The 26,927-nt window shown below is 53.3% G+C and overlaps 1 protein-coding gene across 1 annotated transcript in view; it reads left to right on the top strand.

Moving 5' to 3' along the window:
• Positions 1-25,767, top strand: part of KLF13 (Kruppel like factor 13) — a 44,509-nt gene extending 18,742 nt beyond the window's left edge. The window contains exon 2 of the mRNA XM_044230770.1: positions 25,450-25,767. Coding sequence (XP_044086705.1) covers positions 25,450-25,739 — 290 coding nt within the window. The 3' untranslated portion in view covers positions 25,740-25,767. The remainder of the gene's footprint in view (positions 1-25,449) is intronic.
• Positions 25,768-26,927: the final 1,160 nt, after the last annotated feature.

Here is a 26,927-nt window from a genome sequence, read left to right as displayed (position 1 = left end):
CACCTTTCCTTTCTCTTCCTTCTCCTCAGGTCCTTCCTGGTCTCCTGGCCTCTCAGGGTCTCAGGTGCTCCCAGGCTAGGGGTTCCTCCCCCACAACCACAGCCTCTGCTCTGGGGTGGGCCTCCCATGAGGCAGTGACCTGCTTTGTCACAGCGGTTCACTTCCGTACCTTCTTTTCTCTTTCAAAGGCATCATCTTCAACTGGAAGAAGAAATGAAAACACCACCTGTGCCTCAGATCCATGCAGTTTCTAGACAGGGGTGTGCCAGGCACTCGGTAGCTGGGCCTGGCGCATCACTGCCCTCCCCTCGGCACTGCGCTCCCACCCGGTGGCAGTCAGGGTTTGGAGTCAGCGGCCAGGCGGCTGAGGTCAGGGAAGTGCAGACTGGGGTGGTGGTTTGGGTGGGCGGCAGGGGAGGGGGGCCAGCCTGAAGGGTCAAGCACAGAGGGGCTCTCAGGTCCCTTGGAATCTCAGGTCCCTTGGTCATTGGCCTTCAGCTGGGAGTGTGGTGGGGTCAGGTCTGTGTCAGGGCTCCAGACTCAGTAGGTAGGAGGAGGAGTACTCACAGGCTTGAGAAATGAGGTTAGTTAGGCAAGGATTTCGGGTTTGGACACCTTCCTGCATCAGCAGGTGTTCCCCCAGAACTGTGCTGGCAGTACCAAGGCTTCCAAGGAGAAGGCTTTGGAGGTTAGTCTGGGAACCGCCTGGGAGTGCAGGGCCACTAGGCGACTGATTTCTGTGAGGCGAGCTGGACGGATGGGTGGTCTGGGAAGTGTGATCTCTGGTGCTTATGTGGGGGGGGGGCTGGGGAGAGGGGGTCTTTTCTGAGCAATGCTCATGTTGTTGAGGGGTTGGTGTGCAGCGGGACTGTGCTTGGTGTGGGAGCAGGGAGGAGCTGCCCCATCATTGGGGTGGGGTTGGGAAACCTGACAGGCTGGGTAGCAGAGGACAAGTTAGAGGGAGGGCTGGGGACCTGTCTGTAGAGAGGAGGCGTGGCCTTGGCAATGAGAGACAAGCCCCCTTGGGTCATGGAGATAGAGGGGATTTTGTTGCTCCTGAGAGATGGTGGGGTGGGGAGAGAGGTTCTGTAGCAGCCTTTTGCCTCCGGAGTCTGGATTGGGGTGGGGAGCACCAGAAAAGGGGAGAAGAGAGAGAGAGGCCACGTGGAGAAGAATGAAGTGGGTGTCATGGTAGCTGGCACGTCCTGCCCTTCTGGGTCCCCTGGCCTCCCAGGTGCTGTGGCTGTGTGCATGGCCCCTCCATGGGCAGCTTTGGTGGAACATTCAGGCATCTCCTTGGCTTCTCCCAAACTGCACGTTCGTGGGGCCAGCACCCTCCAGGCTGGGATGGAGCTGGTCCACACTGAGGATGATGAAGTTCTAGAACCTAGGTGAGGTTCGGTGGGCTGAGGTCTGGAGCTGATGACCAAGAAAGAATTCTTGAGACATCCTTGGTGCAAGATGGTTTTATTAAAACCAGATGGTTTATTCAAGCACGGGGACAGGACCCGTGGGCAGGAAGAGCTGCTGCCCAGGGCTGTGAGAGATGGCAGGTTAGTTACCATGCGGTTGAGGGAAGGTTAGGGGAAGGGAGGTTTTAATGAACTTTCATATGCTAAAGAGGGCCTACAAGGTGATCAAGCACCAGAGGCCTTGCTGCGTGATCAATGTTGTCTTTTGGCAAGCCATTCACATTTCTGCTATCAAGCGTCTTTGTTAGTGAGATTTGGGTTTTAGAAGAAATTTAACTTTATTTAGGGCTTGAGTAACTGAGTTATTTGCCTCTGGAAATTGTGCTATTGATAAGGTAACTTCTTTGTTTGTAGATCTCTAGGACATTTGTAAACCAAGGGAGACTCTGTCTTGCAGGATGTGATCTCTGCAAGTTAACTGTTTGTTTCTCCTTTGTGGCAGTCAGGGGTGCCTGAGGAATGTCACATATATTACCGAGGGGAGCGGGTGGAGAGGGGGTGCAAGGTGCCAGCTTTTGCTTTGTCTTCAGCCAGCCTCGTGCTCCCTCATCAAGGAGGAGATGTGTGTTTCCATGCCTGCTGTCTCCTGCTTGGTTATTCCCTCCCCTGGAGCATCTGCCTCAACTCGGGCAGCTTTCTGCTGTTCATCTGGGCACCTGGCTTCTGTGGCTGAAGGCACAACCCACCCCAGGTTTCCCTGCAGGTGGAGAAAAGTGGAAGATGCTCAGGTGGGCCGTGCTACTCAGGATGGCCACAGGAGCAGTCCCGTGTCGGAGGAAGAGCAGGCCGCAGAAGCCGACAAGCGCGGGCAGCCCCTGCTGCTCCTGTGAGCTTGGTTTTGTGCTGAAGGTCTGGGGGTCGGCCCATTCTGTGTGCTTTCGGGGAAGAAAGATGTTGTGCATGACACACGCACACAGATTGTTCCTGCAAGTGTTCGGTAGCTGCGAACAGTTCTGCAAATAGAGAGAGCGTCAAAGCCAAGGTGAAGCAGCACATGTGGATTTACCTCCTGGAGGGCACTGCTGCTCGGCCGGTCTCACCTCTGGCAAGCCAGTAACTCACTGCCACTCAGCCCAAGAAGCCCATCCTGGAGCCCACGGCATGGCCGACCACGAAGGCGGCACATGGCCGGCTTGCTCAGGGCCCTCCTGGCTTCTTCTTTCAGGCTGTAGCCAAGCCTCCGTGCTTGGGCTCTGGGGTACAGCCTAAGCTCCTGATGTTGTCTCAGGAGCCGGGGCGTGGAGATATGGGTTGGGTGAGATGCTATATTCCCCAGGGGCCCACCACCCCCACTTGCAGGGGCTTTTTGATGCCTGAGTTTGAAGGGTCATGGTCTGTGACTGTAATTCCTTCTGGGGGAATCCCGGGACCATGGAAATGCTGCCCAGTGCTTTCCTGACTTAGACAGGTCCTGGTTTAGGCATTGTTTCCCCAGAGCTGGGGATGGGCCCACAGCAGCTGTCTCCCCTCCCCCACAGCCACCTGGCCTGGCCCACGTGATAAGCATGCGTCCTGCTGGGCTGTGGTGGGAGGAGCAACTCTCTCCTGAATTGAATGGTATACAGTCAGGGAGGCCAGGGATCAAATGTGCACTTGACTCATGCCTTGCCTGATCCTGGACCTGAGTCTCCAGGCCCCCGACTGGGTACTGGCAGCGTCCAGCCTCCACTCACCTCGGATACTCCCACAGGCTGTGTGATCACGCAGGCGATACCTTCTTCGCGGGATCTAGCAGGTGGTGAGGAGGAACTGGGCGCCTGCCAGGCCCCTGGGGTGCAGGTGTGGGCCAGACTTGGGTTACTGTCTTTGGACCAGGCGGATGGGGGTCCTGAGTCAGGAGCCAGGGTCCTCAGGTGCTTGAGGTAGCTTTAGCTTCTCTCTCCTGGGGCTGGAGGGCTTTAGGGCCAGGGAGCCGTCACAGCTTCCAGCACCCTTCCTGCCAGTGCAAAGTTAGGTGTGAATTAACAGAAAGCAGACTGAGTTCAGATGTCCCTGGAATTCCACATGAAGCTAGATGGTAGAACAAGTGATCGGTCACGTGTCCTTGGCTGAACCAGAGGTACTCGGAGAGTTGCTGAAACTGCCAAGTCCTCTGAGAAGCTCTTGCAGAATTTGTGAACATTTCTGTGGATGATGTGGCTCTTCTCCACCAAGTAAAGCCCTACAGAGAATTCCCCTGACCTCCCAGAACTGGGAGGGTGGTGTGGCATGTGGTCTTCATCTTTAAACCAGTGTGCAGGTGCAAGCTAGAAAGGGAAAGAGTCTACTCAAGTCCCAGTCAGGGAGTGGGCATGCCGGATCCGGGATCCTAGCTTGGGGAGGGAACAGGAGGGCTAGAACCAGGTCCCATAGGTCCCGCAGGCCCATGCTTCAGAACCTGCCCTGGGCTCCTCTGTCTGGGTCACAGGTAGACGTCTGGGAACTGCATCTCATTATATATCACAGGGGGGAGTGTGTGAGTTTCCGGGCGGGGACGCTCCCCTTAGGTTCTGTTTTCATCAGATGCTTAAACTTGAGGTATAGGGAGCTGTGTCCCCCAGGATGTGGGGTAAAAGAAATGAGGCCTAGGGCTTGGTGCTTTGCACCTGCTTCACCCACTCAGTGTTTAGAGAACACGGTTTGGTGTGTAGCACGGCCTCGGTCGACATCAGAGGATCCACAGGGTGACTTTGGTCTGGGTACAGTCCTCTAGGCAGGCTTCAGAGGAGGCCTCATAGCCAGGCTAGAACCCAGGCTGACACCCAGGGCCCAGCGTGCTTTTGGGGCTACAGTAATTTGGAATAGGTGAGGAGCCTAGCTTTTCATGGCCTTTGTGTGAGAACCTGGTGGTGCGGTGAGAATCAGGATACCGAACAGGGGACGTTGGTGGACATCCAAGTGGAGAATCCCACAGCGTCTGCAGGAATGACTTGCCCTTCCAGATGACCCACATCCGCCATGCCTGGACCTGTGGCAGCTTCTGAGTTGGGTGTAGCAGCAGTCAGACACTGTGTGCTCCACCCGTGGCAGGGACTGGCTTCTGGTGCTGTGGGAGGGGTGAGATGCGTGTTCTTGTTTCTCACAAGAACTCAGCTTGCCTAAGGCCTGGCTTGGGTGCACTGCATTCATTTTCATCTCTGATTGTAAAGTCGGGCATGTTCATGAAAAAGGATTTGGGAAACAGTGAAGTATCAAGAGAAAGACAAACATGAAGAAATATCAATAACTTTAGTCCCACCCGCCCACAAGTCACCACGGTTAACATTTTTGCCTCTGTGTGTTTTCGTACAAAACTCAGGATTGCTTCACAGAAGTCATTTCACGTTCCGTACTTCTCCCACTGGAACATTCTGTCATGATCACATCCCTGAGATGCCGACTGGTTTTTTGACCCGGCCTTTCAGAAAGGTCATCTCCGGTAACCTAAACAGGCCCTGGGGGTCGGTGGCTGTGACGCCTCCAGCGACTTGCTTTTCTGGGATACCCCATGACTGAGGGCACCCCGCAACGGACTTGTCTTTGTTGTTTTCACAGCATGAACTCCTGGGAGCAAGTAGGGGAATGTGCAGTTAGGGACAAGGGAGCATGAGCCCAACAGCACAGCCATACGTGGAGCCGCGGTCTGGCCCCCTGGCGGGGCAGCCTTCTGAGAGACCTGGAAGGGTTCCACGGTGAACCGAGGTAGTTGGTTTACAGAGTTGACAGAAGCCCCAGGCCCACTCTTGACACTGGGACCCTCACACTGCCCTGTTGCGTCCCCAAACTCTGGACGCTCGCAGTTGTAGTAGTTTGTGTGGTGTGGCCTCATACACCAGGCGTCTGGAGAGCTCCTGGTCAGGAAAAGGGGAGTTTTCCTACAGCAGCGCTCCGCCTGGGAAGGCGGCTGTGGGAGCTCTTCTCCTCTTTAGGGCTCCAGCCACACCCGGGGGTTCGCATCTCTCTTCTCAGCCCCGCAGTCTGCCCGGGGCCCTCCACATGCCCTGGACTTTTCGCCTTGCCGCCCCTCTGACTCTCCTGGTTCCCAGCATCCTCGGCCCCGCTCAGCACATAGACCTGCTGGCCATCTGGGCTCTGGTCGGAGCTGGCTAGAATCATGCAGAGCCCGCTGGTGAGGAGGGCCTGGTCAGGGGCAGGCCTAGGTATGGCTGGGGAGCAAGTCTTGAAGCAGCTTGGGTGACTGTTGAGATGAGCACACATGGGCAGTGGTGTCACTCGGTGTGGCTTTCACCCCTCTTCTGGCGCTGGCCCCGTGGCAAAGTCTCTGGGCACCTGCTGTGTCCTGAAGGCAGGAGCCTTGTCCCCAGGGCTCGGGCTCAGGCTCTCCAGGCTCTCAAGGCTCCCATGCACTGTAGGAAAAGACCGTATAAAGTCTTGTGCATCACAGGGCCAAGATGAGTGCCCTTAGGAGTGACAGGAGGACATTGTTTCCAGGGCCCAAGCTGTGAACATCCAGATAGAAGCCTAGGACCCCTGGGCATGGGGACTCCAGGGCTGTTGCTTGGAGCTCTGGGCAGGAGGTAGCCCCTTGACCATTGAGCAGTGCTGATGCTGGGCTGTCCTCCCCCCATCTGTCTACAGCTGGCCCACCTCGGGGCAGTCAGGACTCAAAACTACTGCCTGCCTCTGACCTGGGGCCCCGGACCCTCGGCTCACAGCCCGCTGTGGTCAGGAGCTCTGTCCGGGTCTCCCAGAGGTGTGCAGGTGGAAGGTGGGGCAGGTGTGCCAGGCAGGGAACCAGGCTCAGGCTTGGCTCTGTGGCCCTGCGTGCCACAGACCCTCGCTGGGCCGGATGGGCTGCCCGTCACTTAGGCAGTTTACTGGGTTCTGAAAAGGTAGGTGCCCACAGAAGCAGAGCTGAGGCTCGTAGCCCTGGTTACATGGCACCGTGACTGGGGCTTTTACCGTTGCCTCTGCCGGCCCTCCTGGGAGTGGAATTCAAAACCAGACTAGTGCCTGGGGAACCCTTTGAGCCTTCTGTAACTCACAGCTGTAGGTGTCCTCCTGGCTGTGGAAGGCTGGCTCAGAGGAAAACAGCAGGAAGTCCCGTGGGAGGAGGGGAGTCCTGCAGGGGGCTTGGGCTGAGCGAAGTCCCTGCTATCTGCCTTGGCCTACCCCTGCCTGACCCAGTGTCTGCCTTGGACCCTGCAGGGGTTGGGCTGCTTCCAGATTTGTTTTCATTTTCAATTCCCTTTATTGCTCAAACCACCTCAGGGCCGCAAAAAACAAACCGTTATCCTCAGCTGACCTCAGATTCCTGGCCTCAATTGTTTGCCGTTTGCTAATTTTAGCTTCTGATCATTTCCACCCTTATCCTCCCCCCCAAAGGGAGACACAGACCGAGAATAGCTGCCGGGAAGGGGGGCTGTGGCCTTTGCGGCCAGAGTTCCCACAGTGATCTGGCAGGGTGCTCTGGGGCAGCTCCCTGCCGCCGGCCTCCCCCTACCCCAGGCGGATGGGGGAGGGGAGAGGGGAGGTGTCTGGGGGCCTTCAGCAGGCAGGACGCCCCCTCCCCCAGCCCGATTCTTGCCAGGGGCTCAGCACCCACAAGGTGCGAACATGCAAAAGAGCACTCTGCTCCGAGCCCCTTTTTCCTTTCCAGCAGAAGCCAGGCTGCTTCTCAGACAACACCCCTGCCCCCCTGCCTAGTGCACAGACTCAAGAACTCCCCAGAGCTCCCAGACTCCAGCACCAAGTGGGCATGCACAGTCTGGGGTCAGACATGGCGCTTGGTGGCCACAGTGAGGCCCCAGAGACAGCATCAGGCTCGAGGGTCCTGGCCAGACCCAGTCCTGCCTGGCGCCCTCCGCTCTCCCATCTGTGGGAGCAAGCACTGGGCCTGCGTGGACAAATGGCAGTGGCGAGTCCAGGGCACTGGCCAGGCCTGCAGGGTGTCTGCCTGCCCACGGGAGGGCGGGCAGAGAGCAGCCTGGGGTGCAGTGAGCCAGCCTTGGGAGAGCCAAAGGAGGGTTGAAATCCTGTGAGCAGAGGGGCCCCCAGGCTGGACCTGTGGTTCCACCCCATGTCCCTGCCATAGGGAGAGTGTCAGACAGAGAGACCATGAGAGGACCGTGTAACGAATGCCCACATCCCCAGGGTCCCCTCCAGCAACCCCCATTGTTTTCAAGGAAATCCCAGACACCGTATCATTTTATTCATTACTATTTCAGTGCCGCACATTTTTAAATGAAAGTCCAGGGTGTCTAATGCTAGAATAACACTAATTAAATATGGAGTAAAGAAAGCCACAGCCTGAAGTCACCCCAGAGTACTCGTTAGATGGGGACGCGGTGCGGGCCACACCCTCTCAGGGCGGTGCTTGGTTGGAGGCAGAAGGGAGCTTGTGCTGAACTGTTCTGGAACGGGTTCTATGGAAATTCGGAAGCAGGGGCAACAAAGACAACCAGAAGTGCTACCGGGGTAAGACAAGTAGGCAAGGGAGGATGCCCGGCTCCCCAGGAAGGGCTTTCCTTCGGGGCGAGGGTCCAGGGAGGAGCAAAGCCTCACAGGGCTTCCAGAGTGGTGATTGGGATGGCACCGCGGTTCTGCATGGAAGGGCCTGGCCACCATGAATGTTATCTCTGTCCCATTTTGTGAATCACTTTAAAAAATGTCCTGGGGGGGCGCCTGGATGGCTCAGTTGGTAAAGCGTCTGCCTTTGGCTCAGGTCATGATCCCGGGGTACTGGGATGGAGCCTTGCACCCGGCTCCCTGCTCAGTGGCTCCTTCTTCCCAGCTCGAGCACTCTGTGTCTCTCTCTCAAATAAATAAATACAATCTTTAAACGATAAAATAAAAATAAAAATGTATTAGAGTAATGCATCAGGTAACACATGGACCAAATCTTGCCGCACATCGTGATAAACGAGGACCAGACTGTGCCCCTTTCCTCCCGTCCCTCTGCCAGAGGCGGCTACCATGGGCTCCTTCAGCGGCCTCTTTTGGGATTTACTCTCCTAGCTCTCCACTGCGTGCTCCACTGGGGGCTCTGCTCTGTGTTTCTGCTCTGAGCATCATCCGTTGACTTCCCACAGTGGCAGGTGAGCCGTGAGCTCCCTGTTGCCGTCCCTGTCCCCGCTGGCTCACTGGGCTGGCCGGGGATTTTGCATTCAGTGTTTACAGATGACCAGGATTACCTGAATGCTAGTTGGTGGTGACCCTAGTGTCACACATTTCTTTTCTGTAGAATTAATAGTTGCTCCGTTTTTTTGCTTGGTTTTCTCAGTGCTTTTGTCCTTGACTTGTCCCCACAGCCTCTGTCCACGGGGCTCTCTCTGGGGTGGAGGTCCCTCTCCAGACCTCTGGCAGCCCCCTGGTTGTCCTGAGATCCCCTCCCCATCTTGAGGCCCCATATCCTGGACCCTATGCCTCTGCCTTCTGGTGCAGGCGTGGGAGGCCACGGCTTAGAGACTTTCGTGTCTGGAAGTGTCTTGCCCCTCCTCTGATTGTGGCAGAAGTGCTGGGCCCGAGGCCCTGTTTCCTGCAGCAGTCCCATCGGTGTGGCCACGAGCGCCCTGGGCTTCTGGGACCCGTTCTTGCACGTGTTCTGGATGATGTCCACTTTCTGTGTCCTCAGGGCTCTGGGGGTTCCTTTTGTCAGGAGTTGAAGCGGTCGGCTGAGCCTTCCATTTTCTTACCTCTTTCCTCTGTCATCTGCTTACTTGTCATTTTGCTCTGTTTTCTCTGAAACTTTCTCCATTTTCTCGTCCAACTCTGAAATGGAGATTTTAACCTCTGCCATATTCCCCTGCTGTGTCTCGACTTTCAGACTCAGGTTTCCACTGGATTGTCTCTTGGTAAGGCGCGTCCTGTCCTTGCCGCACGGTGCCGTGTCTTAGCTCTGTGGTGACTCGCCATTCTGGAAGTTTTCTTCCCCTCAGGTCGCATGGACTCTGTCTCCTCTGGGTTGCGTTTTTCTTTCTTTCTTTCTTTCTTTTTTATTTCTTTTCCTTTTTTTAAATTTCTTTTTATTTTTTATTTTCAGCATAACAGTATTCATTACTTCTGCACCACACCCAGCGCTCCATTGGGTTGCGTTCTTCTGCTTGCTGGTTTAGATCGCTTGCTCGGCAGCCCTGCTCAGAGGCACTTCCCTGACTCCTCGTCCTTGGTTTCTGGGGATACTGCTCAAAGGCCAGGACTGGTGCACGGAGGGGCCCGGTGTCTTTCTGCCGCTGCCTGGGGGGTAATCCAGGGCCAGGTAGGGAGAGGGCTGGGAGTGGCGGCAGGGAGCAGGCGAGCTATTCCTGAGGCCCCCCTTGGGGAGGCTGTCCTGCCTGCTGTGAGCTGTGTGTGTGTGTCTGGAGTCTCCGGAGCCTCCACCTGCCGTGACCTACCAGCAGTAACTTGTTCGACAGGTGGGGAAGAGTCGGGCGGCTGTGATGTGTCGGGTGCCCCCTCTTTCTGCCCAGCTGTACCCTCACTGCCAGCTCCTGAGCCTTCGGGAGGTCACGTCCTGCAGGGTAACGTGCTTCTTCTCTCTCTCCGCCATCCCTCTAATTTCCAGCTTCCAAATTACTATTGTTTTCTCCTTTCCCTTTCACTTAGTCCTTGAAAAATCCCTTTCCTTTCATTTTAGAGGGATCTGGGGATGCGAAGGTGGTGATCTACTGTGTTTATCCAGAGTTCCTGTTTGGCCTGTGGGCCAGTGCAGGGAAGTCTAGGGAGGAATGAGAGGGCAAGACGAGGACCTCCCTCAGTAGCAGGAGAGTCCCTTCCCACATAGGCTCCTATCTACTGGCCGAACTGTCCAGCCCCCAAGCTACCAGTGAGCAATAATCTTGAAGCAACTGTAGGCAGCTCACAAGAACACAGTTGCCCGGGAAAAGAAGGTCTAAACCTAAGGTTGGTAGGTTTGGGTTCCTTTCTTCAGTTACAGGTCCCAGAGTGGATATCCAGGGCTGGTGTAGCAGCTCTAGAATGCCACCAAGGGACCAAGTCTCATCGTATCTTTCTCGTTAGACATTGTTGACACAGGAATTAGGCTGTGCTTTCCACCCATGACTGCATGACAGCTGCTGGTCCTACAACCTTGGCACATTCTCCAGGCGGGAGGAAGGGCAGCAGGCACGTGGTCCTCTTTATCATGATGAGACTTATCCGGTGACTTATCCAGAACTCACTGGCTGCAGTCAGTTCACAAAGCGAATCCTAGCTGCAAGGGAGTCGGAAAGGAACCACCTTTTCTGGGTGCGTTGTGGCTGTAAACGTCAGTCGTGCTATCTAGGGAAAGAAGAGACGGAGAGCAGAGGCTGGCCCAGCTGTCACTGGGTTGTCACTGTCATGGTCGCTGGGTGACTCCTATGCATTTGTCCTCAAGGCAGCAAGCACTGATCAGAGAAGGACCCCGCTAGCAAAGGTGACCACTGCATGAGCCAGTGCTCCCAAAGTGTTTGAGGAATCTCAGAAATCATGTGTTTTCTCCATCATTTACCTTTTCCCCAGCAATTGAAGCTATAGCAGCCATTCGTCCTGGCTAGGAAGTACTGACTTACTACTTAGAAATGAGCTACATGGTCGCAGCTGCAGTTATCACAGAATGTGAGTGAAATGGGTTTTCTGTAATTTATTAGTGGAACTGTAGTTATCATGCCTTCTCAGGCTCCTTGTGTGTTGTGACAATTTCTCAGACTTCCCTTGTTTTCCATGACCTTGATAGTTTTGAGGAACAGTGGCCAGATATTTTGTAGATTGTCCCTCAGTTTGTATTCGTCTGGTGGTTTTCTTGCGATGACACTGATTTATGGCTTTTGGGGAAAAATACCAGAGGTGAAGTACCCTTCTCATCAGGCTGTATCAGTGGGAGAACATTACCACGTGATTGCTGCAGATACTTATTTTGTTGCTCATTGTTCCAGCGTTGGCCAGGAACTCTTGTCAGTTTTGCTGTCCCTTTAACCCATTCCCATCCTTTTGGGTTTTTGTGCACTTCCTTACTTTCTGGCATTAGTAAGATAAATCAAGTTCATCTTCTATTTTTCCTGTTCTAGTCCTAGGATCACCCATTTCTCTAAGGAACCCTGATTCCTTTTGCTGGAAAATGGTATTTAGAAACCAAGATCTGGGTACTGAGTGTGCTCCCGGTTTTGGGGGTGTCACTGTTTCTAGCCCATCCCAGTGGATGGACCCAGGAAACATGTCTGTGTCCCAGCCCATTTACATGTTCATACCCTTAATAATTTCTCTATCTGGCCCTCTGTGTGCACATTGAGCTAAGCATACATTCACGCAGCCCTTCAGTAAGGACTCATCCTGCCTCCCTCTGCTAATCTGTAACCTCTCTCTCCAACAGTGAGACACCAGCTCCCATTCACTGTGTGGTGGCCTGTTTGTTGAATCCCAGCACACATGTGAAATGGTTTCGTAATTGTTTATCTTGTGAGAAGCTAGAGCAGTGTTTAAGTACTGTTACTTATGTCTGCAGTCTTTCAGTTTCCGGTCAAAACACCATTTTCCCAAGATACTTAAGTCAGCTGCTTTCCACCCCCGCCCCCTTCCCAGAGGCCACGCCATACATTTGTAATATGGTGAGAAGCTGTGGTCACAGTCTGCATTCCATCCTGGGATCCCCTAGCCTCCTTTACGTGTTCAGAATTTGTGTACGTTGAAGGCCACACTTTGATGTGCAGTGCTGTGGGTTCTGACCAATGAAGAATCTTGTACTCACCGTCCCAGTACCAGGCAGAACAGTTCCATTGTCCTAAAAATTCCCCTTTGAGGTCAGCCACTTCCTGATTCCCCAACTCTGACAACCCCTGGTGTGTTTTCTGTCCTTACAGTTTTGCCTTTGGCAGATGTCATATGAACGGAGTCATAGGATACATAGACTTCTGGATCTAGCTTCTCTGACTTAGCAAAATGCATTTGATACTTAACCATTTTTTCTGTTTGTGAATCAATACTTACTTATAATTTTCACTGATTATGAGTAAATCTGCTATAAACATTTGTAGATGGCTCTTGAGTTCACTTGGTAGATACCGAAGGCTGGGGTTGCTGGGCTGTATGGTGAGTCTGTATTTAACTTTATAAGAAAGTGCCACACTGTCTTATTACATGACTATGATAAGACACGTTGTCACCAGCAATGAACAAGAGTTCCAGTTGCTCTATATAATAAAGTAAGGAAAATAAAGTTTCCTTTATTTTTAGTCAGCCTCAAATGAAGAACATTTTTATCAAATGAGTAAACCTGAATCTTTAATCACGGATTCCAAACTCATGTCCTTGCTGTTTGAGAAAACCTCTGAAAAGAGCAACTGAAATGTCATCCCTAAGTTGTCAGCTGCTGTTAGTGCCGTATGTGCCATAGATCACAGATGCAAGAACAGGGTTGGGGACAGCATTCTGGCTTCCCAAACAGGGGGTGCTCCCTCTGAGATTGCAGAGGGAAGGGGGGTTGGGGAGCCTGACGTGAGTCACACTGTCAGCCCAGGAGAAGTGCTCCTGGGTTCCCTTTGGAGACTGTGAGTGATGTGACGCTCAGAAGAGATGGGAAAGAGATGGACGTGTTTGTGCTTTGGGGCACCTCCCATGGGTTCACTCACCACATTTGGCCACCTGGTGGACTGTTCCAGTCCGGAATCTGGAAGTGTTTGGGGATGGGAGCTGATACACCTCTCTCTCCATGTCCCTTTGGCAGAATGTGTGTGCGTGCTTGTGTGTGTCGTGTGAAGGGGGTGGGGGACCTCTAGGGCCCTTGTTCAGGGTGGTTTCTGGCTCCCTGCTGGCAGAAATCATTAGTATTTTATTACTGCTATTTTAAATGGGACCTTGGGAACGGAAATTTTTAAATGTGTTTTGTAACCCTTAGCAAAATGGGGGAAACACCTTTGTGAAATTTCTGGCATGTGATCTTTTGACCTTTCCAGCCACATTGCACCCATGCATGTCAGTTAGTGCTGCTCCCTCACCAGAGGCCAGAGATGCTGAGTTCAATGGAAGCAGGCCAGTTAGTGAGCGGGACTTTGGGTGAGCTATTATCATTTTGTAACAGAGGTTTAGAACACATACACGTAAGTACACACATGCAGATAAATGCGCATGCATCCAGTTGCATGAGATAACACGCTGCACTCTGCAAAAAGCAGCTCAGCTGAAGAGTCCAGAAACGCAGAAAGGACAATCACACATGAATCCCGTCTTTCCAAGAGAATGGCTGTGTCTCCTTCCTGCCCTTACAGCTCTGTAGCGTGTGCATTTCCTGCACACATTGGGACAGTGGGGCTCACCTGCTCGGTGCTGTTTTCTTGGTTGGTCTGTGCAAATACAACTATTTACAATTGCATCCCTGTCTGTGGTTTCCAGGACTTTAGAGGGGGACAGCCAGTCACCCTCTGTGCTGACCTTTCCTTTGTCTGCTTACCCAGCACATGAAGCCTGGTTCCAGTGACATTGGGGGTGACACCTGCCGTGAGCAGCTTGTCCCAGCTTTTGCTGGCCTCCCTTGTCATCAGGCTGATGCAGGTAGCGTTGGGTCATAGAGACCCCTACAGAGCTGTCACCGGAAGAAGGAAGGGGTCACTTTGAGGGATGGTGAGGGGTGCAGTGCAGAGGGGTATCTGCTTCTTGCTGGCTGCTGTCCTCAGGGTCAGCCCCCCTAGTGAACTGTTCCATGCTAGGCACAAGAACAGGGTTGAGCGCTAGGCAGGATGTGAATGAGAAGCAGTGGGCAGGCCCTGTGATAGGGAAGGGGCTGGCCTTTGTGCCCTGAGCCTCAAAGGGCCCTGGGAATGCTCTTTCTTCTACGTGGGTTTCTTCAGGTGGGGAGAGGGCTGGCTGCGGAAGGCAGTGGGGGGGCCACCTCCTCTCTGGGGACGGAACTCAGATTTACTGAGGAGCAAAGCCTCTGGCTTATAGTACTAGTATCCTGTTCTCTGCAGGAGATTTTGTGAACAAGATAGTTTTCCTAGAGGGCACCTGGGGGCTCCTTTGGTTAATAGACTGCCTTCAGCTCAGGTCATGATTCCAGAGTCCTGGAATTGAGTCCCACATCAGGCTCCCAGCTCTGTGGGGAGTCTAATTCTCCCTCTGACCTTCCCCTCTCATACTCCCTCACTTTCTCTCTCTCTCTCTCTCAAATAAATAAATTTTTAAAAATCTTTAAAAAAACAAAAAAAAACGTAGTTTTCCTAGAACACACAGGGTGTAAATTGCTCCCAGTGGCTGAGGCTGTGGTGGGTCTGGTGACCTGGGCTACTGAAGGAGAGGCCCTAGGAGCTCTCGGGGAGTGTCTGAAGCAGTTCCTCAGCACTCTTCAGCTGTTCTAGAAAAGGTAGGTCAGTGACTGCCCTTTTTTTTTTTTTTTTTTTTTTTTTTGCATCAGCTACCTCAAAAACCAAAGCATTTTTAGGACTATAGAAAAATGACTTACTTGTTTTTATCCTGATTTATTTGCTTTAACAAATACATTGTTCTGCTATATTCTGTTTGAAACCTTGCGACTGTTTTTTTTCTCCCCCTGAGGGAAGTGGACGACTGCTTTAGTACATGGAACAGGCCAGGTGTAGGTGCGGGGTCTGGAGGACGAGCACATGCTCCCCAGGAGCCACTTCTGAGCTCAGTTATCTTGAGCGCACTGCTTCGGGGTGCTCAGTCCTTCTCAGACAGGTGGGCAGGGCCTCTTGGAAAAAAACTGCCCAGCTCGTCCCCACGTTAGGTGCGGCCACATGCTGCACAGGGCTGGTGGCTGCCTGCCAAGGCTGCCAGTAGGCGGAGGGGCCCAGTTCTGCTCGCCCAAGCTGGGCGTGCTCCTGGGGAGCTCTCTTCCCTGGGAAGCTGGAGGCCCTAGGATGCCGAGGGTGGCAACTTGTGGTGTGTGTGCTGGGCCTCTGTGCCTTCATCTGTGAGATGGGCCCCTTGGCCTTGACGGTCACTCTTCCTCTTTCAGCTCCCAGGACACTAACGGCCGAGGTCAGCTTGGGCAGCTTGCCATAGCGGTTCCTGCTCCACAGTGGGGAGAGCTGTGAGAATGTCCTCCTTCTAAGGGAAATCTAGACTTGGAGGGCAAGCCATGCCAGGTGTGTGGCCTTGGTGAGGCCCTTTTGACTTTCTGCCTTTAGTCCCCATCTCTGAGATAGGTTTCTTCTCCACACCCTTCTTTCCCTCAGGGTAGAGTCCCATAGCTTGCAGATGTCAGAAGTAAAAACTGTGCACTGGTAGGCTCTGTGCTTGCAGATGTCTGCGCTGTGGATTGTCCCTGCTATGGGGGCAGCTGTGGTCAGGCCAGGTCCCTGCTGGCGAGGCCCACCCAGGAGGCACTGGCGAGACCCACCCAGTGAGGAAATGAAGGCTGGGGGAGGGGGGAGACACAGGAAAAGGAAGTGGGACAGAATGGTTGCCAAAGGCTCTACAGAGCAGGGCCCCTCCCTTGGTTGCCTAGAGAGCCCTTGGGGTGCAGAGCAGGGCAGCTGGTGGTGCACGCTGGCAGATGGTGTCTGGAAGGGAACCCGTTTGCTCTGCTCCCTGCCCTCTCCTAGGGGCCGTGGCTGACCTTAAAAAGTTTTGTTTCTTTGGGGAGGGGGTGGTGTGGGCAGCCTCAGGTTGGTTCAAGGTTTGCTTGTCTGTGTCTAGGAGCATCTTGGCTTCTCTGTGAGTCCCTGCAGACTTCCTTGTGTGGCCGCCAATGACTTGGTGCCACCCCAGACGTCACAGCCCAGCACAGCCTGCCAGAGGCTTTTCTGATCTGTGGCTATTTCCCCCACCCCCACATGCCTGGCCCTCTGTGCTCTCTCCCTCCCTCCCTCCCTTCCTTTTCCTCTCCCTCGGTACAAGAGAAAAATCTTTCCCAGAAGCCTGCACGGGTTCTCTAGTCCCCACCTTCTTCCCAGTCCCTGGCAGAGGGGACCAGGGGACCAGTTTTCCTGTCTTGAACTTGGGGCCTGTGTCCTGGTAGGTGGACGGACTCTCCTGGAAATGCCTCGCCCATCTACTGAGGCTGATTCTCGACTGTCCAGTCCTGTGAGGCTGGACCCAATGACACTAATGATAGGCGCATGGTGTTTAGGAGCCTGAAGGGGCCTCGGGCACATGCAGTCACAAATCTGGGTCTGCTGCCATTCATTTCCTTCTCCCTTGCCCTTTTAAGTCAGACCGGGTCTGTCCAACCAGGTGTCAGGGAGCGCCCTCGAACGCTAGCAATTTGTGGTGTGACCCAGGGACTCGAGCCCCAGAAGTCCTGGGACACCCAGGAACACCTTCCAGAAAGGTAGATTGGACCTCATTGCTATTTTTGGATTTCTCCTACGCCAAGGAGCTCCCCTGCCCCCTCCCCTGTCCTGAGGAGAATCTATTTTAAGGGGCGCTCTCAGGATTGTCTGTGTCTGCGGAATGTGCTGAGGGATATGCAAGGCCACGTGTGGTGTGAGTCGGCCTGGCCAGGAAGGCAGAGAATGTTGTTCTTTGACTCCTGTTTTAAAATTTGCCTTCTTTGTGGCTAGCATTTCCTAGTTTGCTATGGATTCTTATTTTTCATCATTTGAATAGGTAAATAAATACGTTTGAGTGTTTTGAACTCCAAGAGATGCAAGCAGTTTTCAAGGAAATTCCCAACCTCCCCTCCACCCTCCCAGCTCTGTCCCCAGGTGACCTCTGCTGTGACTTTCTTAGGTGTCCTCCCAGGGGATCCTGCTGCATGCACAGAGAGATGCACACACGTACACTCGCCATGTACCCTATTTCATGCCTTCTGCTCTGAACCTTGCTTTCCTCCCTCAATATCAATAGTACTGCTTCAGAGATCTCCCGCATCAGTTCATAAGGAGCCCAATCCACTTCTTTCTTACAGTCTTCTGTGCTGCGGCTATTCCAGAATTGATTTAATGGGCCCCAGTAGAAGGGCATGAGTTGTTCTGTGGCTTTTGCTGCCTTGAATAATCAGGTACCTATCCCATTTTGTAGGGGTGCAGGTATGTCTATAGAATAAGTTCCCAGGAGTTGTTTTGTGGGGTCAAAGTTTGCACATGTCTGTAATTGTGATCAGCCTCCTCACCAGGTGGCCCCCAGTAGAGGTTGGTGCAGTTTGTGCTTCCCCTGGGCAAGCTGGGAGAGCAAGCATCCTGCCGTGGCCCCTGGCAGGTGCAAAGTTGGACCTCAGCGGGGGGTCGGTTTGCATTTGCTCACTGATAGGTGAGGCTGAGCATCTTTTCAGGTGTTGGGGAGTACTTTGTGTTCTTTTTCTCTACTGTCTTACAGCCTTTGCCCTTATTTCTATTGGGTGTTGGTTTTTCCTTTTCTGTATTTTCTTTCTGTATCAGAGAGCAGGCCTTTTGTGATACGAGCTGCAAATATATTTTTTTCCTCGGATTATCATTTATCTGCTGCCTTTGTTTCTGGTAGCTTTGTGCTTCGAGAAGTATTTTATGCTTTTGTAGTCAGACTCATCCATCTTTTCATTTATGGCTACTGAACTTCCATTCGTAGAAAGAACGTCTACCCTAGCATGGTCCTTACTTTCTTTCCAGATGCTACTTAGCTGTCCTTGCGCGTATCCTGGGTCCTCTCCCCTACACCCATCTGAGATGGTGATTTATGCCATACTTGTTTCCCCGCTCTTTTGGGGTCTAGTTCTGGCATTTCTGCTCCTCTCCACTGACCAGTTACCTGCTTATGTGGCAGATGTGGAGTATCTGGTGGTCTGGTACCCCCAAATCAATCTTTCTGTTTTCCTCGCACTTTCTATTTGTTTGTTTTTCTGTAGGAATTTTAGGATCAAGTTATACCAGTCCAAAACAAAGCAAAGCAACACCAAAACCGCCTACTTTAGAAATACACTTGCATCTGTTGTAGAAAGGCAGGTTTTGTTCCCACTGTGCCCCCTAGGCTGTGCAGCAGTCTGCCGTCCCTCCACACGGCCTGGCTCATGCCACAGTGTCAGGAGCGAGGGATCGGCAACACTGGTGCAGCTATTACAGCAGCAGGAGACCAGAGTGCCCTGGGGCGGGGGCAGTTCCAGCAAAGATGAATGCTCACGGGTGTGGAGCTTGCATGTGCAACCAGTGGTTGCCACCATGGTCATTTGCCAGTGGCTTGCTCATGAGAGCCCCCCTCAAGGGGCTGGGGAGCCCAGGAGCAACCCCCCTGCAACAGTGATAACAGTGTCCCTCGTATGAGCATGTATGTGCTCCCACTTAAGTCTTCCAGTAACTGTGAGAAGAAACAGGCCAGATGACAGCCTCTGCAGCTGTCAGCAAATGGGGAGGGGGGTGCAGGGGTGTGGTGGGGGCTGACCACTGCAGAGGCTGCTTCCATGCGGAAAGCACCTCTCTGGCTCTGGGCAGAGTCCCAGGGCAAGAGGGGTCCCAGCTGAGTGGCAGCTCTTCCTCCTGCTGGGCCTCACCTCCCTCCCTTGTACTGTAGTGGGGAGGGGCTTCCAACATGGGTGTTCTGTGAGACAGGGCATCCTCCTGTCCGCTCCACGTGGGTCTATAAACCGTGGGCATTGTCAGTGATCAGTTGAGTAGCCAGTGGCCTCCTTAAGGAGAGGACAGTCTGCTTTCCACCACAGGGGACAGGCCTTTTTGCTGACCCTGAGGCTGCCTGTGTGCCCGGGTTTCCTTGGAGGCTGGCCCTTGGTTGGCTCCAGCGACTGGCCGACTGCCAAGCTGCCCCAGGGTGGAAGGGTGAGCAGGAGGGATTCCCCGGAGGGGAAAATATGGCAGTGTCAAGGTGGGGAGCTGGAAGTGGCCCCATGCCAGTGGCCGCAGTTCAGAGCTAGCTGTTGAAAGGGGACAGCCCACTCACTGGCAGTGACTAGCCAGGACCTGGGTGCTGGGGCCTTGGGGCCCTGGAGAAGCTGCGTGTCTGGGGGGGGAGGGCAGCATCTCCCTGTGCTTGCCTCTGACTCTGACCAGCCCTGCCCCTCATTGTCACTGCCCAGACACACACCCATGTGGATTCCTTCTGCTCGCTGAGGTCTGCTCATGGGACCTGAGGCACTGCCGTTATGTCGATGGGTCTTCTCTCTGGGGCCCTCTGTTCAGAGATGTACCCTATCCCTTCTCTCTTCCACAAAGAGGAGCTCAGCTCGGCTTCCCAGAGCCCTGGCTGGTCAAGCTGGCCTGAGCTGAGACGAGCCAGCAGGAGGTCAAGGGGGCCAATAGTTAAGGGCACTTACTGGCCACAGGCAGGAAAGGCTTTAGTCCACAGACATGATTCTGGCCCCAGCTCTGTGAGTGGCACTAGGAGCCAATGCCAAAGGACCCCCAGGACTGCACCCAAGAGGCCCACAGATAGAAAAGAACTGCCTTGCGCAGGCATTCTTGGAGCCAGGAGGGACCCACTCACCTGTAGGAGCTGGCAGTCTGGCCCAGACTGGTTGGAGCAATTGAGTTAATTGGGAGCATGCCCTTTGGACAGGGGTGAGAGCCAGAGGGAGTCTCCCTGTGTCCGGAGCCTGCGCCCCGGGCAGGAGCTGGATGGTGCACACTCCCTAAGCTGCACCTGCAGGCTGCAGAGCAGGGGGCGAGGGGAGGGCCCAGGGCTCGGTGCCCAGTCGGGGGCTCGAAGGAGGAAAGCCCCTGTGCTCCCAGTCTGGCCTCTTGCGGCTTCCGGGAGGAACAAGCTGTCCCAGGCCAGGCCTGTGGCTTGGGCAAGAGGAGCATGTGGGACGCAGTGTTCCCTGATAAGATGAGGCAATCGCTCTCACAGCCTCACTGCAGCGCCAGGGAACATTTATGTAACCCCCACCCTGTGCCCCACGAGCCCTTGGCCCTGGCGCCCCTGCTGCCCAGCTGCCCCCACTTACTACACACCAGTAGCACCCCGCTCAGTACAGACCAGTTATCCCCTGGCCTTGCAGCCTGGCAGCCTCAGGCCCCTCCCTCCACCCTGAGCATGGCCTGGCCCCCTTCCCCAGCCCCCCACAGTGACTCCAGCCTTCCCCCAGCTTCCCTCCCTCCCTGTGTACCCTGTACCCCACAAAACCTGACCTCTACCCACTTCCTCTCACTCTGCTTCCCCCTCCCAAGGCCCTCTCACCGTTCAGTCCCACAGCCCCAATCCTGGCCCCCTTGGGAAAGTGAGGGCAGGGGGTCTTCAGTGAGCCATGCCGGGCTTAGGCTTCAGGCAAGGTGCTGCAAGAGCCAATTTAATGCTGAGCTCCCTTCAAGGATCTGGAATCCTTGGTTAGGTTTCCTGTCCCAAGAGGGCCCATGTCACTTCTGAGCTAGACTGCGCACTCTCGGTGTGATGGCCCTGTGGTTCTCCTGCTGTCTCCCTGTCATGTGCCCAAGAGGAAGCAGATGCAGAATTTGAGCCCAGCAGGAGGGAAGCTAGGATTCACTTAGTCCCGAGGGCCGACACACCCTGTAGGGCCCAGACCTGCTGGGTCCCCACTCCAGTCTGGTCGCACCACCTTGGGGCCAATCCCAAGCAGAGCAGTTTTCAGAGGGAGGCCTGGGTTCCTGAGACCCTTCTAGGAAAACTATTTTCAAAATAATAACATCATTTATCCTTTATTCTCTCAAAAGAATATAATGGCATATTCCAAAAGCTAAATGATGAGTGATGACATCATCCCTCTGTCAGCTACTGGAATGTGTGCTTGAGTTTGAATTTTTTTGTTTTAATTTCTAATACGATAAATATCAACAGATATAGCCCATATGAACAGACTCTCTTTGGGTCCCTCTCCACAAGTATGAGAAACACGGTCGTGGGTGACTCTGTCCCCCTGTCCAGGCTGCCTTAACCCCACCTGTTCTCGATTTTCCTGGCTGTTCCTCATTAGGCCCCTGGGTGCTGCCTGAGTGTCCCCAGCCCAGCCAGACCCTGGTGCCGCTCCTTCCCAGCATGAATCATAACTTCCAGGTGTCTGCAGGCGTCTGCTTCATCTGTTGGTGGGCCACTTTGTTGCCATCAGCCCTCCTGGAGTGGACTGACAGAGGCATGAAGGATGGAATATCGAGGACCCTGTCTGCATCAGGACCCTATCCCCAGGGCCAGACACTGGGTGTGTGTTCAATAAAAGTGCCGAGCTGCTGACGCCTAGACAGACCAAGAGCCGTGTGCTGGCCTAGGGGTGGTGTTGGGCTTTCCCTCCCTTCTGCCACTGCTGCGCCAGGCCGGCTGGTACCACATCCCATGCCACTGGATGCTGCCGTTCTCTGCGGCCCTGACATCACTGGGGCCATCTCTGACTGTGCCTGCCTCACATGCCTCCCAGAGCTGTAAGCATTAAGGACCCTGAGAAGGACAAACCCCCAGTGAGGGCCCAGGGCTTCTTAGAAAGCAAAGGGGAGTCTGAATTTGGGTTGGTCTTCCCCTGCTCCCACCACAGGCTTCAATTTGAGAAGACACAGGTGACAAAAATAATGGATAAGAGCAAAACTAACAGCTTAACGTTTCAAAGGTAAGCATTTGGCCTGTGCCAGGCATGGTGCCACGACCTGGTTGTGTGTGACCTCGAGGAATCACCACGTGTACCCCACTGGGAGGAAGGGGTAGTTTATTTGTTTCCTGGGTGATTACCTTAAACTAAGTAGCCTGACAGAACAGATTACTGGAAACAGATTACTGTAAACTGGGTGGCTTGAGACAACAGGAATGCACTTTCTCAGTGTTTTAGAGGGCAGAATTTAAGATCAAGGTTTTGGCAGCTCACTCCCCTGCCCACCTTCTGAAGGCTCTGCTGGCAGCAGGGAGGGGGAAATCCATCTCACGTTTCTCTCCTAGCTTCCGGGGCCGCCCTACAGTGCTTGCTGGCCCTGGGCGAGTGGATGCGTCGCTCCAGTCTGTTCTTCCATCCTCACTTGGCCTTCTCTTCTGTGTTTTTCTAAGGTCACTTGTGATCTCATTTCAAAATCTTTACCTTAATTATATCCACAAAGACCCTTTTTGCAAATAAGGAAAGGGATTCGAGGATTCCTTGTTCAAAGGGTTAGGACTTGGACTTCTTAGAGGGAAGGCACTCTTTACTCCTCCATAGAGATGTTTATCTAAGCCACACTCAGCAAACTGTGAGGATGGGTCTAAACCTCACACCTAGCACACCAAGCTCTTGAACTCAGCACCCAGCGACACAGAAATGAAACCATTGTATTTAATGCTGGACCTTTCCAAACATTTAATGACCAGCGTGCATTGTGAAGTTCCTAAAGTGGACTTAGCATGCAGCATTTCTCGGACATTTTTGTTGACGAGGTTTTTTCCCCCCAGAACCAACTAACAATATATTCAGTTCTAAGAAGACATGTAACACAGAAGAGCTTACAACAACAGCAACAAAAATCCTGTTCCCAGTGCAGCTTCACTCCCCAGAGACCAACACTGCTCTGATTTTAGTTGTCTTGGTGGTTACTGATATAAATAAACATATGTGAATTTTTTTTTTTTTACTGTTCTTTGATATTTCAGATTTAGATTTAGATGTAGGTACGATCTTCCTGCCATGAAATTTAAGGATTAACCTCATTCCTACCCTTCCCATCACCTCTTCCTGAATTGATGGATATGTTATTAATTTTTTTGTTGATTATCCTTATAACTTTAACCTCATTTAGACATTTCCTTTGACTGTTCATGTGTGTGTGTTCCTACCTTTCTTATAAATCATTTTCTACTGGGGCCGAGTCAGTTGCATGGACTTTGTCTATAACATTGATTCTACACAGACAACTAACTGGTGCTAGGGTTCACATGACCATGACTATGAAAAGATTACTTCCATATGCCAGGGCCTGTACAGGGATTTCATTCCCTCCTGTTGCCTCATGGGGTTGTTGTGAAAGATAAATAGTTTAACATACAAAAAGCCCCTAGACCACTGTTTGGCTCAGAGCTCTTCCCTGATTGCTCAGAGTCTTACAGCATTTTAGTTTGCTTCCAGTTTAGACCCCAGTTTTCTTGCATGTCTTCTGTTTTTCCTGGAGTTTCTAATTGCCTCTCTTTTTTGTTTTAAATAAAGAATAATACGTACCCTCACTGTGTCCTGAAGTATATTCAGCCTCTTGATCATACTCTCTGATGCATGGAACTCACTTTCTTCTTGGAACTACCCCCCTATGAATACTGCCTCAGTGGTCCCCAGGTCTCTACCTCACTCTCCTGAACACCCCTTCATTTCTCGCTCATCTCTCTGGCTTCTCAGGTTTTTTTGTTTTGTTTTGTTTTTGTTTTTTTCTTATTTTTGCTGGAGTTTGAGAGGTAAACATGAAGACCCGATCTCTTTGTCATCTAGAATCCAGTGTGATTTATGAGAAGTCTAGTGTGTGTCCCAGCCTTATTCCCTTACAGATAACTTGGCATTTGTTTTTCACCTCTTTCTAATGAATTTTGTGGTCTCTTTTTATTCAGTGTTCTGACATTGCAGAATTTCTCATAGCGGGAGCCTTTACTCACTAGCCTGCCCACATTTGTGGTAGCTAGTCTTACTTGATCCTGACAGATACGGTGTTCTTGTTTCTTTGGTACTTTGCTCTCCTCCCTTTTCCCCTGTTTTTTTCTTTAACAGAAATTAGTTAACTATTGCACCCCCCAGGATTGAGTCCCTGTAACTCTGAACTATCATTTGTAAACTGTTAGATAGGTTTAGGAAATGATCATGGTTTACTCTCCTACTTGACTTTGAATCCCTCGCCCCCAACACACACCATTTCCCCCTCCAAAAATCCCACATAAAGTCAATAAGACATACACAACCACACATAGCTCTTAGTTTTAGCATTACTAGGAGACAGAAAACACAGCAACATTCACATGTTTCTAGAGGTTTTTTGATGTTGTTCTGTTTTTCTGTGATATTTCCTTGAGTTTATTTCCAGCTTTTCTGTGGAATTTTTGTTTGGGCAACAATGCTCTCAGCTTCTAAACACTATTTTTTGTTCTCTGAACTTCCTTTTGATGGTATCATGTTTGCTTGATGCATGAATTTTGTCTGAAATTGCTCTTAGAATACTAATTAGAATTTTTAGGTTGACATTCTCTTCTGTCTCCTGGCTTCACTCTTTTTCCCCTGGAGTAAGCTTTGTTTTGTTGCTCTTGGATTTTTCCCTTTCATGCTGCTGATTTTCCTTGGCCATCTGGCTATCCCTGGGTGTTTGTTTATATTTAAGGTTGATGGCCTCATTTAGGGTGGGTGGTGTGGATTTCCTCCTCCAGACACAGGTGGGCCAGCTTCAAGGACTGGCTGTTGGCTTTAGAGCCAGAGTAGGGGAGGGAGGGGAAAGTAAACGGTTGGAAAGGTGGCTGCGTGGCCACCCAGGGGCCATAAGGGCTGTATTCTGGGGTGCCAGGGAGCTTCTGCTGGCTCTCTCTGAGCAGTTGATGTCATTTTTCTTGTGGTTCAGAGTTTGCCTGGGTAAATGCTCAACTGTTCCTTGCTCTGAGCAAGGGATAGGAGGGAAGGGAATGGTTCTGATCATAGCCTACATATTTGTTATCTCCCTCTCATGGAATGTTCTGAGTAGCCACCCTGATCTGTCTCTGGGCTTGGGTCTACAAAAGCCTTGTTGTACTCTCCTTCTCTGCTGGCTGTTACCTGTTGGCCCTGTTGGAACTTCTATAAGAGAAGGCACAACAAGAGACGAAAATTACCTGGTCTGGGCTTCTCATGTTATAGATGAGGAAACTGAGCAGAGGTCAGGATGGGGGTAGGGCACTCGGGTCTGGGAATTGTCTCTTGGCCCTGAGAGGTGTGGGGCTCTGAAGTGTGACTCCCCCAGGGCCAGTGTGGGGGCAGCTGGACTTGTGCAGGCCGGAAAGCTCTTCCTGCCCCTAGACCCTTTACTCCTGGTTACCAACCAGTCTTTGATTCTGAAGATGGGCCTGAGCTCCCCAGGGGCCGTGGGCCCTGTAGCCCCATTACCTGAGATGCTGCCATTTTCATCCTGGGAGAGGTCTGCTGTCTGCCTTGGGTACCAGCTGGAGGGCACTGGCAAGGCACACCTTTGCCCTGATGGGTTTGTCGCAGAGGTGGGAAGACAGCTAGGGGTGGGGAGGAAGGAAGGGGCTTTCGTGGAGGGCAGGGTCAGGAGCTGGGGCTGACGCTCTGCCCTGTCGCCCACAGGTGAGAGGCCCTTTGCCTGCAGCTGGCAGGACTGCAACAAGAAGTTTGCGCGCTCCGATGAGCTGGCGCGGCACTACCGCACACACACCGGCGAGAAGAAGTTCAGCTGCCCCATCTGCGAGAAGCGCTTCATGCGCAGCGACCACCTGACGAAGCACGCGCGCCGCCACGCCAACTTCCACCCGGGCATGCTGCAGCGGCGCAGCGGGGGCTCGCGGACCGGCTCCCTCAGCGACTACAGCCGTTCGGACGCCAGCAGCCCCACCATCAGCCCGGCCAGCTCGCCCTGAGCCAGGCCGCTGCCCCGCCCCCAGCAGCACAGCCCCGGCCGCCCCTCCGTGGCGCCCCGCCCACCCCTCCCCGGGGCTCCGCCCACCCCTCCGTCGGCTACCCGGCCGCCCCACCCCCCCGTGCCCCGCCCTGCCCCTCCCCGGGGTCCCACCCCACCCCTCCGCGGTTGCCCCGCCCCTCCACGGGGGCCGCCAACCCCTCCGCGGGCGCCCCGCCCCAGGGCTGGCCGAGGACACTCCGCCCCCACTACAGCCATGAGCAGATGCTCGCCCTTTCCTCTCGTGATGCCGTGTCTTTTCCTTTTGTAATAAGAAAGAAGAGAGAACTTTATGAAGTCAGTAACAACAACACAATTTCTTCACCTCAGGTGTCAAAAGTAAATTTGTAAAAAAACAAAAAATTTTCAAAAAACACCATCCACAAATTGCACAATAGACATACCCACAAAGGTGAGATTCAGTGGTGTTGAACCCTTCCCCCCCCCTTTCTCAGGGATGGACATGTTCCACGAGGTCAGTGAGGACACCCCCTTCCTGCCGCCTTACTCTGTACATAGATTTGCACTCTGGAGTTTTCTGTTAGGTTCGGGAACACACTGGGGACAAAGGAGATGGAGCAGTGCAGGTGGGGCTCAGCATCCAGCCTGTGGGTCAGTAGATCAGTCACTTCTGAGCGGACACGGTCACTGACATTTGCTTCCAGGCCAGATTCCCAAGCAGGGGGCCTCCCAGCTGCCAGCTTCTGCCCCAGCAGCCCGGCCGGGCTCAGGACATAGATGATTCAGAGGGATGCCTTAAGCTGCACCGGGCAAAAGAAGCACTCCACCTGGGGAGACCACAGAAATGCCTGCCTTGCGGGGGGGGCTGCCCATCTCCCTCCCCCTGCCTCCAGGAGCTTATTTCGGGGCCTCTCAGAGCACTGAGGGTAGAGATGCAAGCCTCGCTGGTCAGTCCAGTGCACATCTGAAGACCGATGTGATGGGGCCCGGGGCCACCTTTGCCCAGCCCTTGGCCTGCCTGAGGTATGTGCCCTGTGGAGGGACACCTGGTCGTCTGTGTCCTGCGGAAGGCACATGGAGACCTCTCACTCAGCCACGTTCTCTGGCTGGAAAACAACGCCTGGGAATCCTGGTCTTCAGAGACGTCTGAAAGTGTCTTCCGTGCCTCTAGTTCTTGCGTTCTCCTGGA

Source organism: Neovison vison, chromosome 13 (assembly GCF_020171115.1).
Source record: "Neovison vison isolate M4711 chromosome 13, ASM_NN_V1, whole genome shotgun sequence".
Taxonomy (NCBI): domain Eukaryota; kingdom Metazoa; phylum Chordata; class Mammalia; order Carnivora; family Mustelidae; genus Neogale; species Neogale vison.
This window is presented reverse-complemented; position numbering and strand designations above follow the sequence as displayed.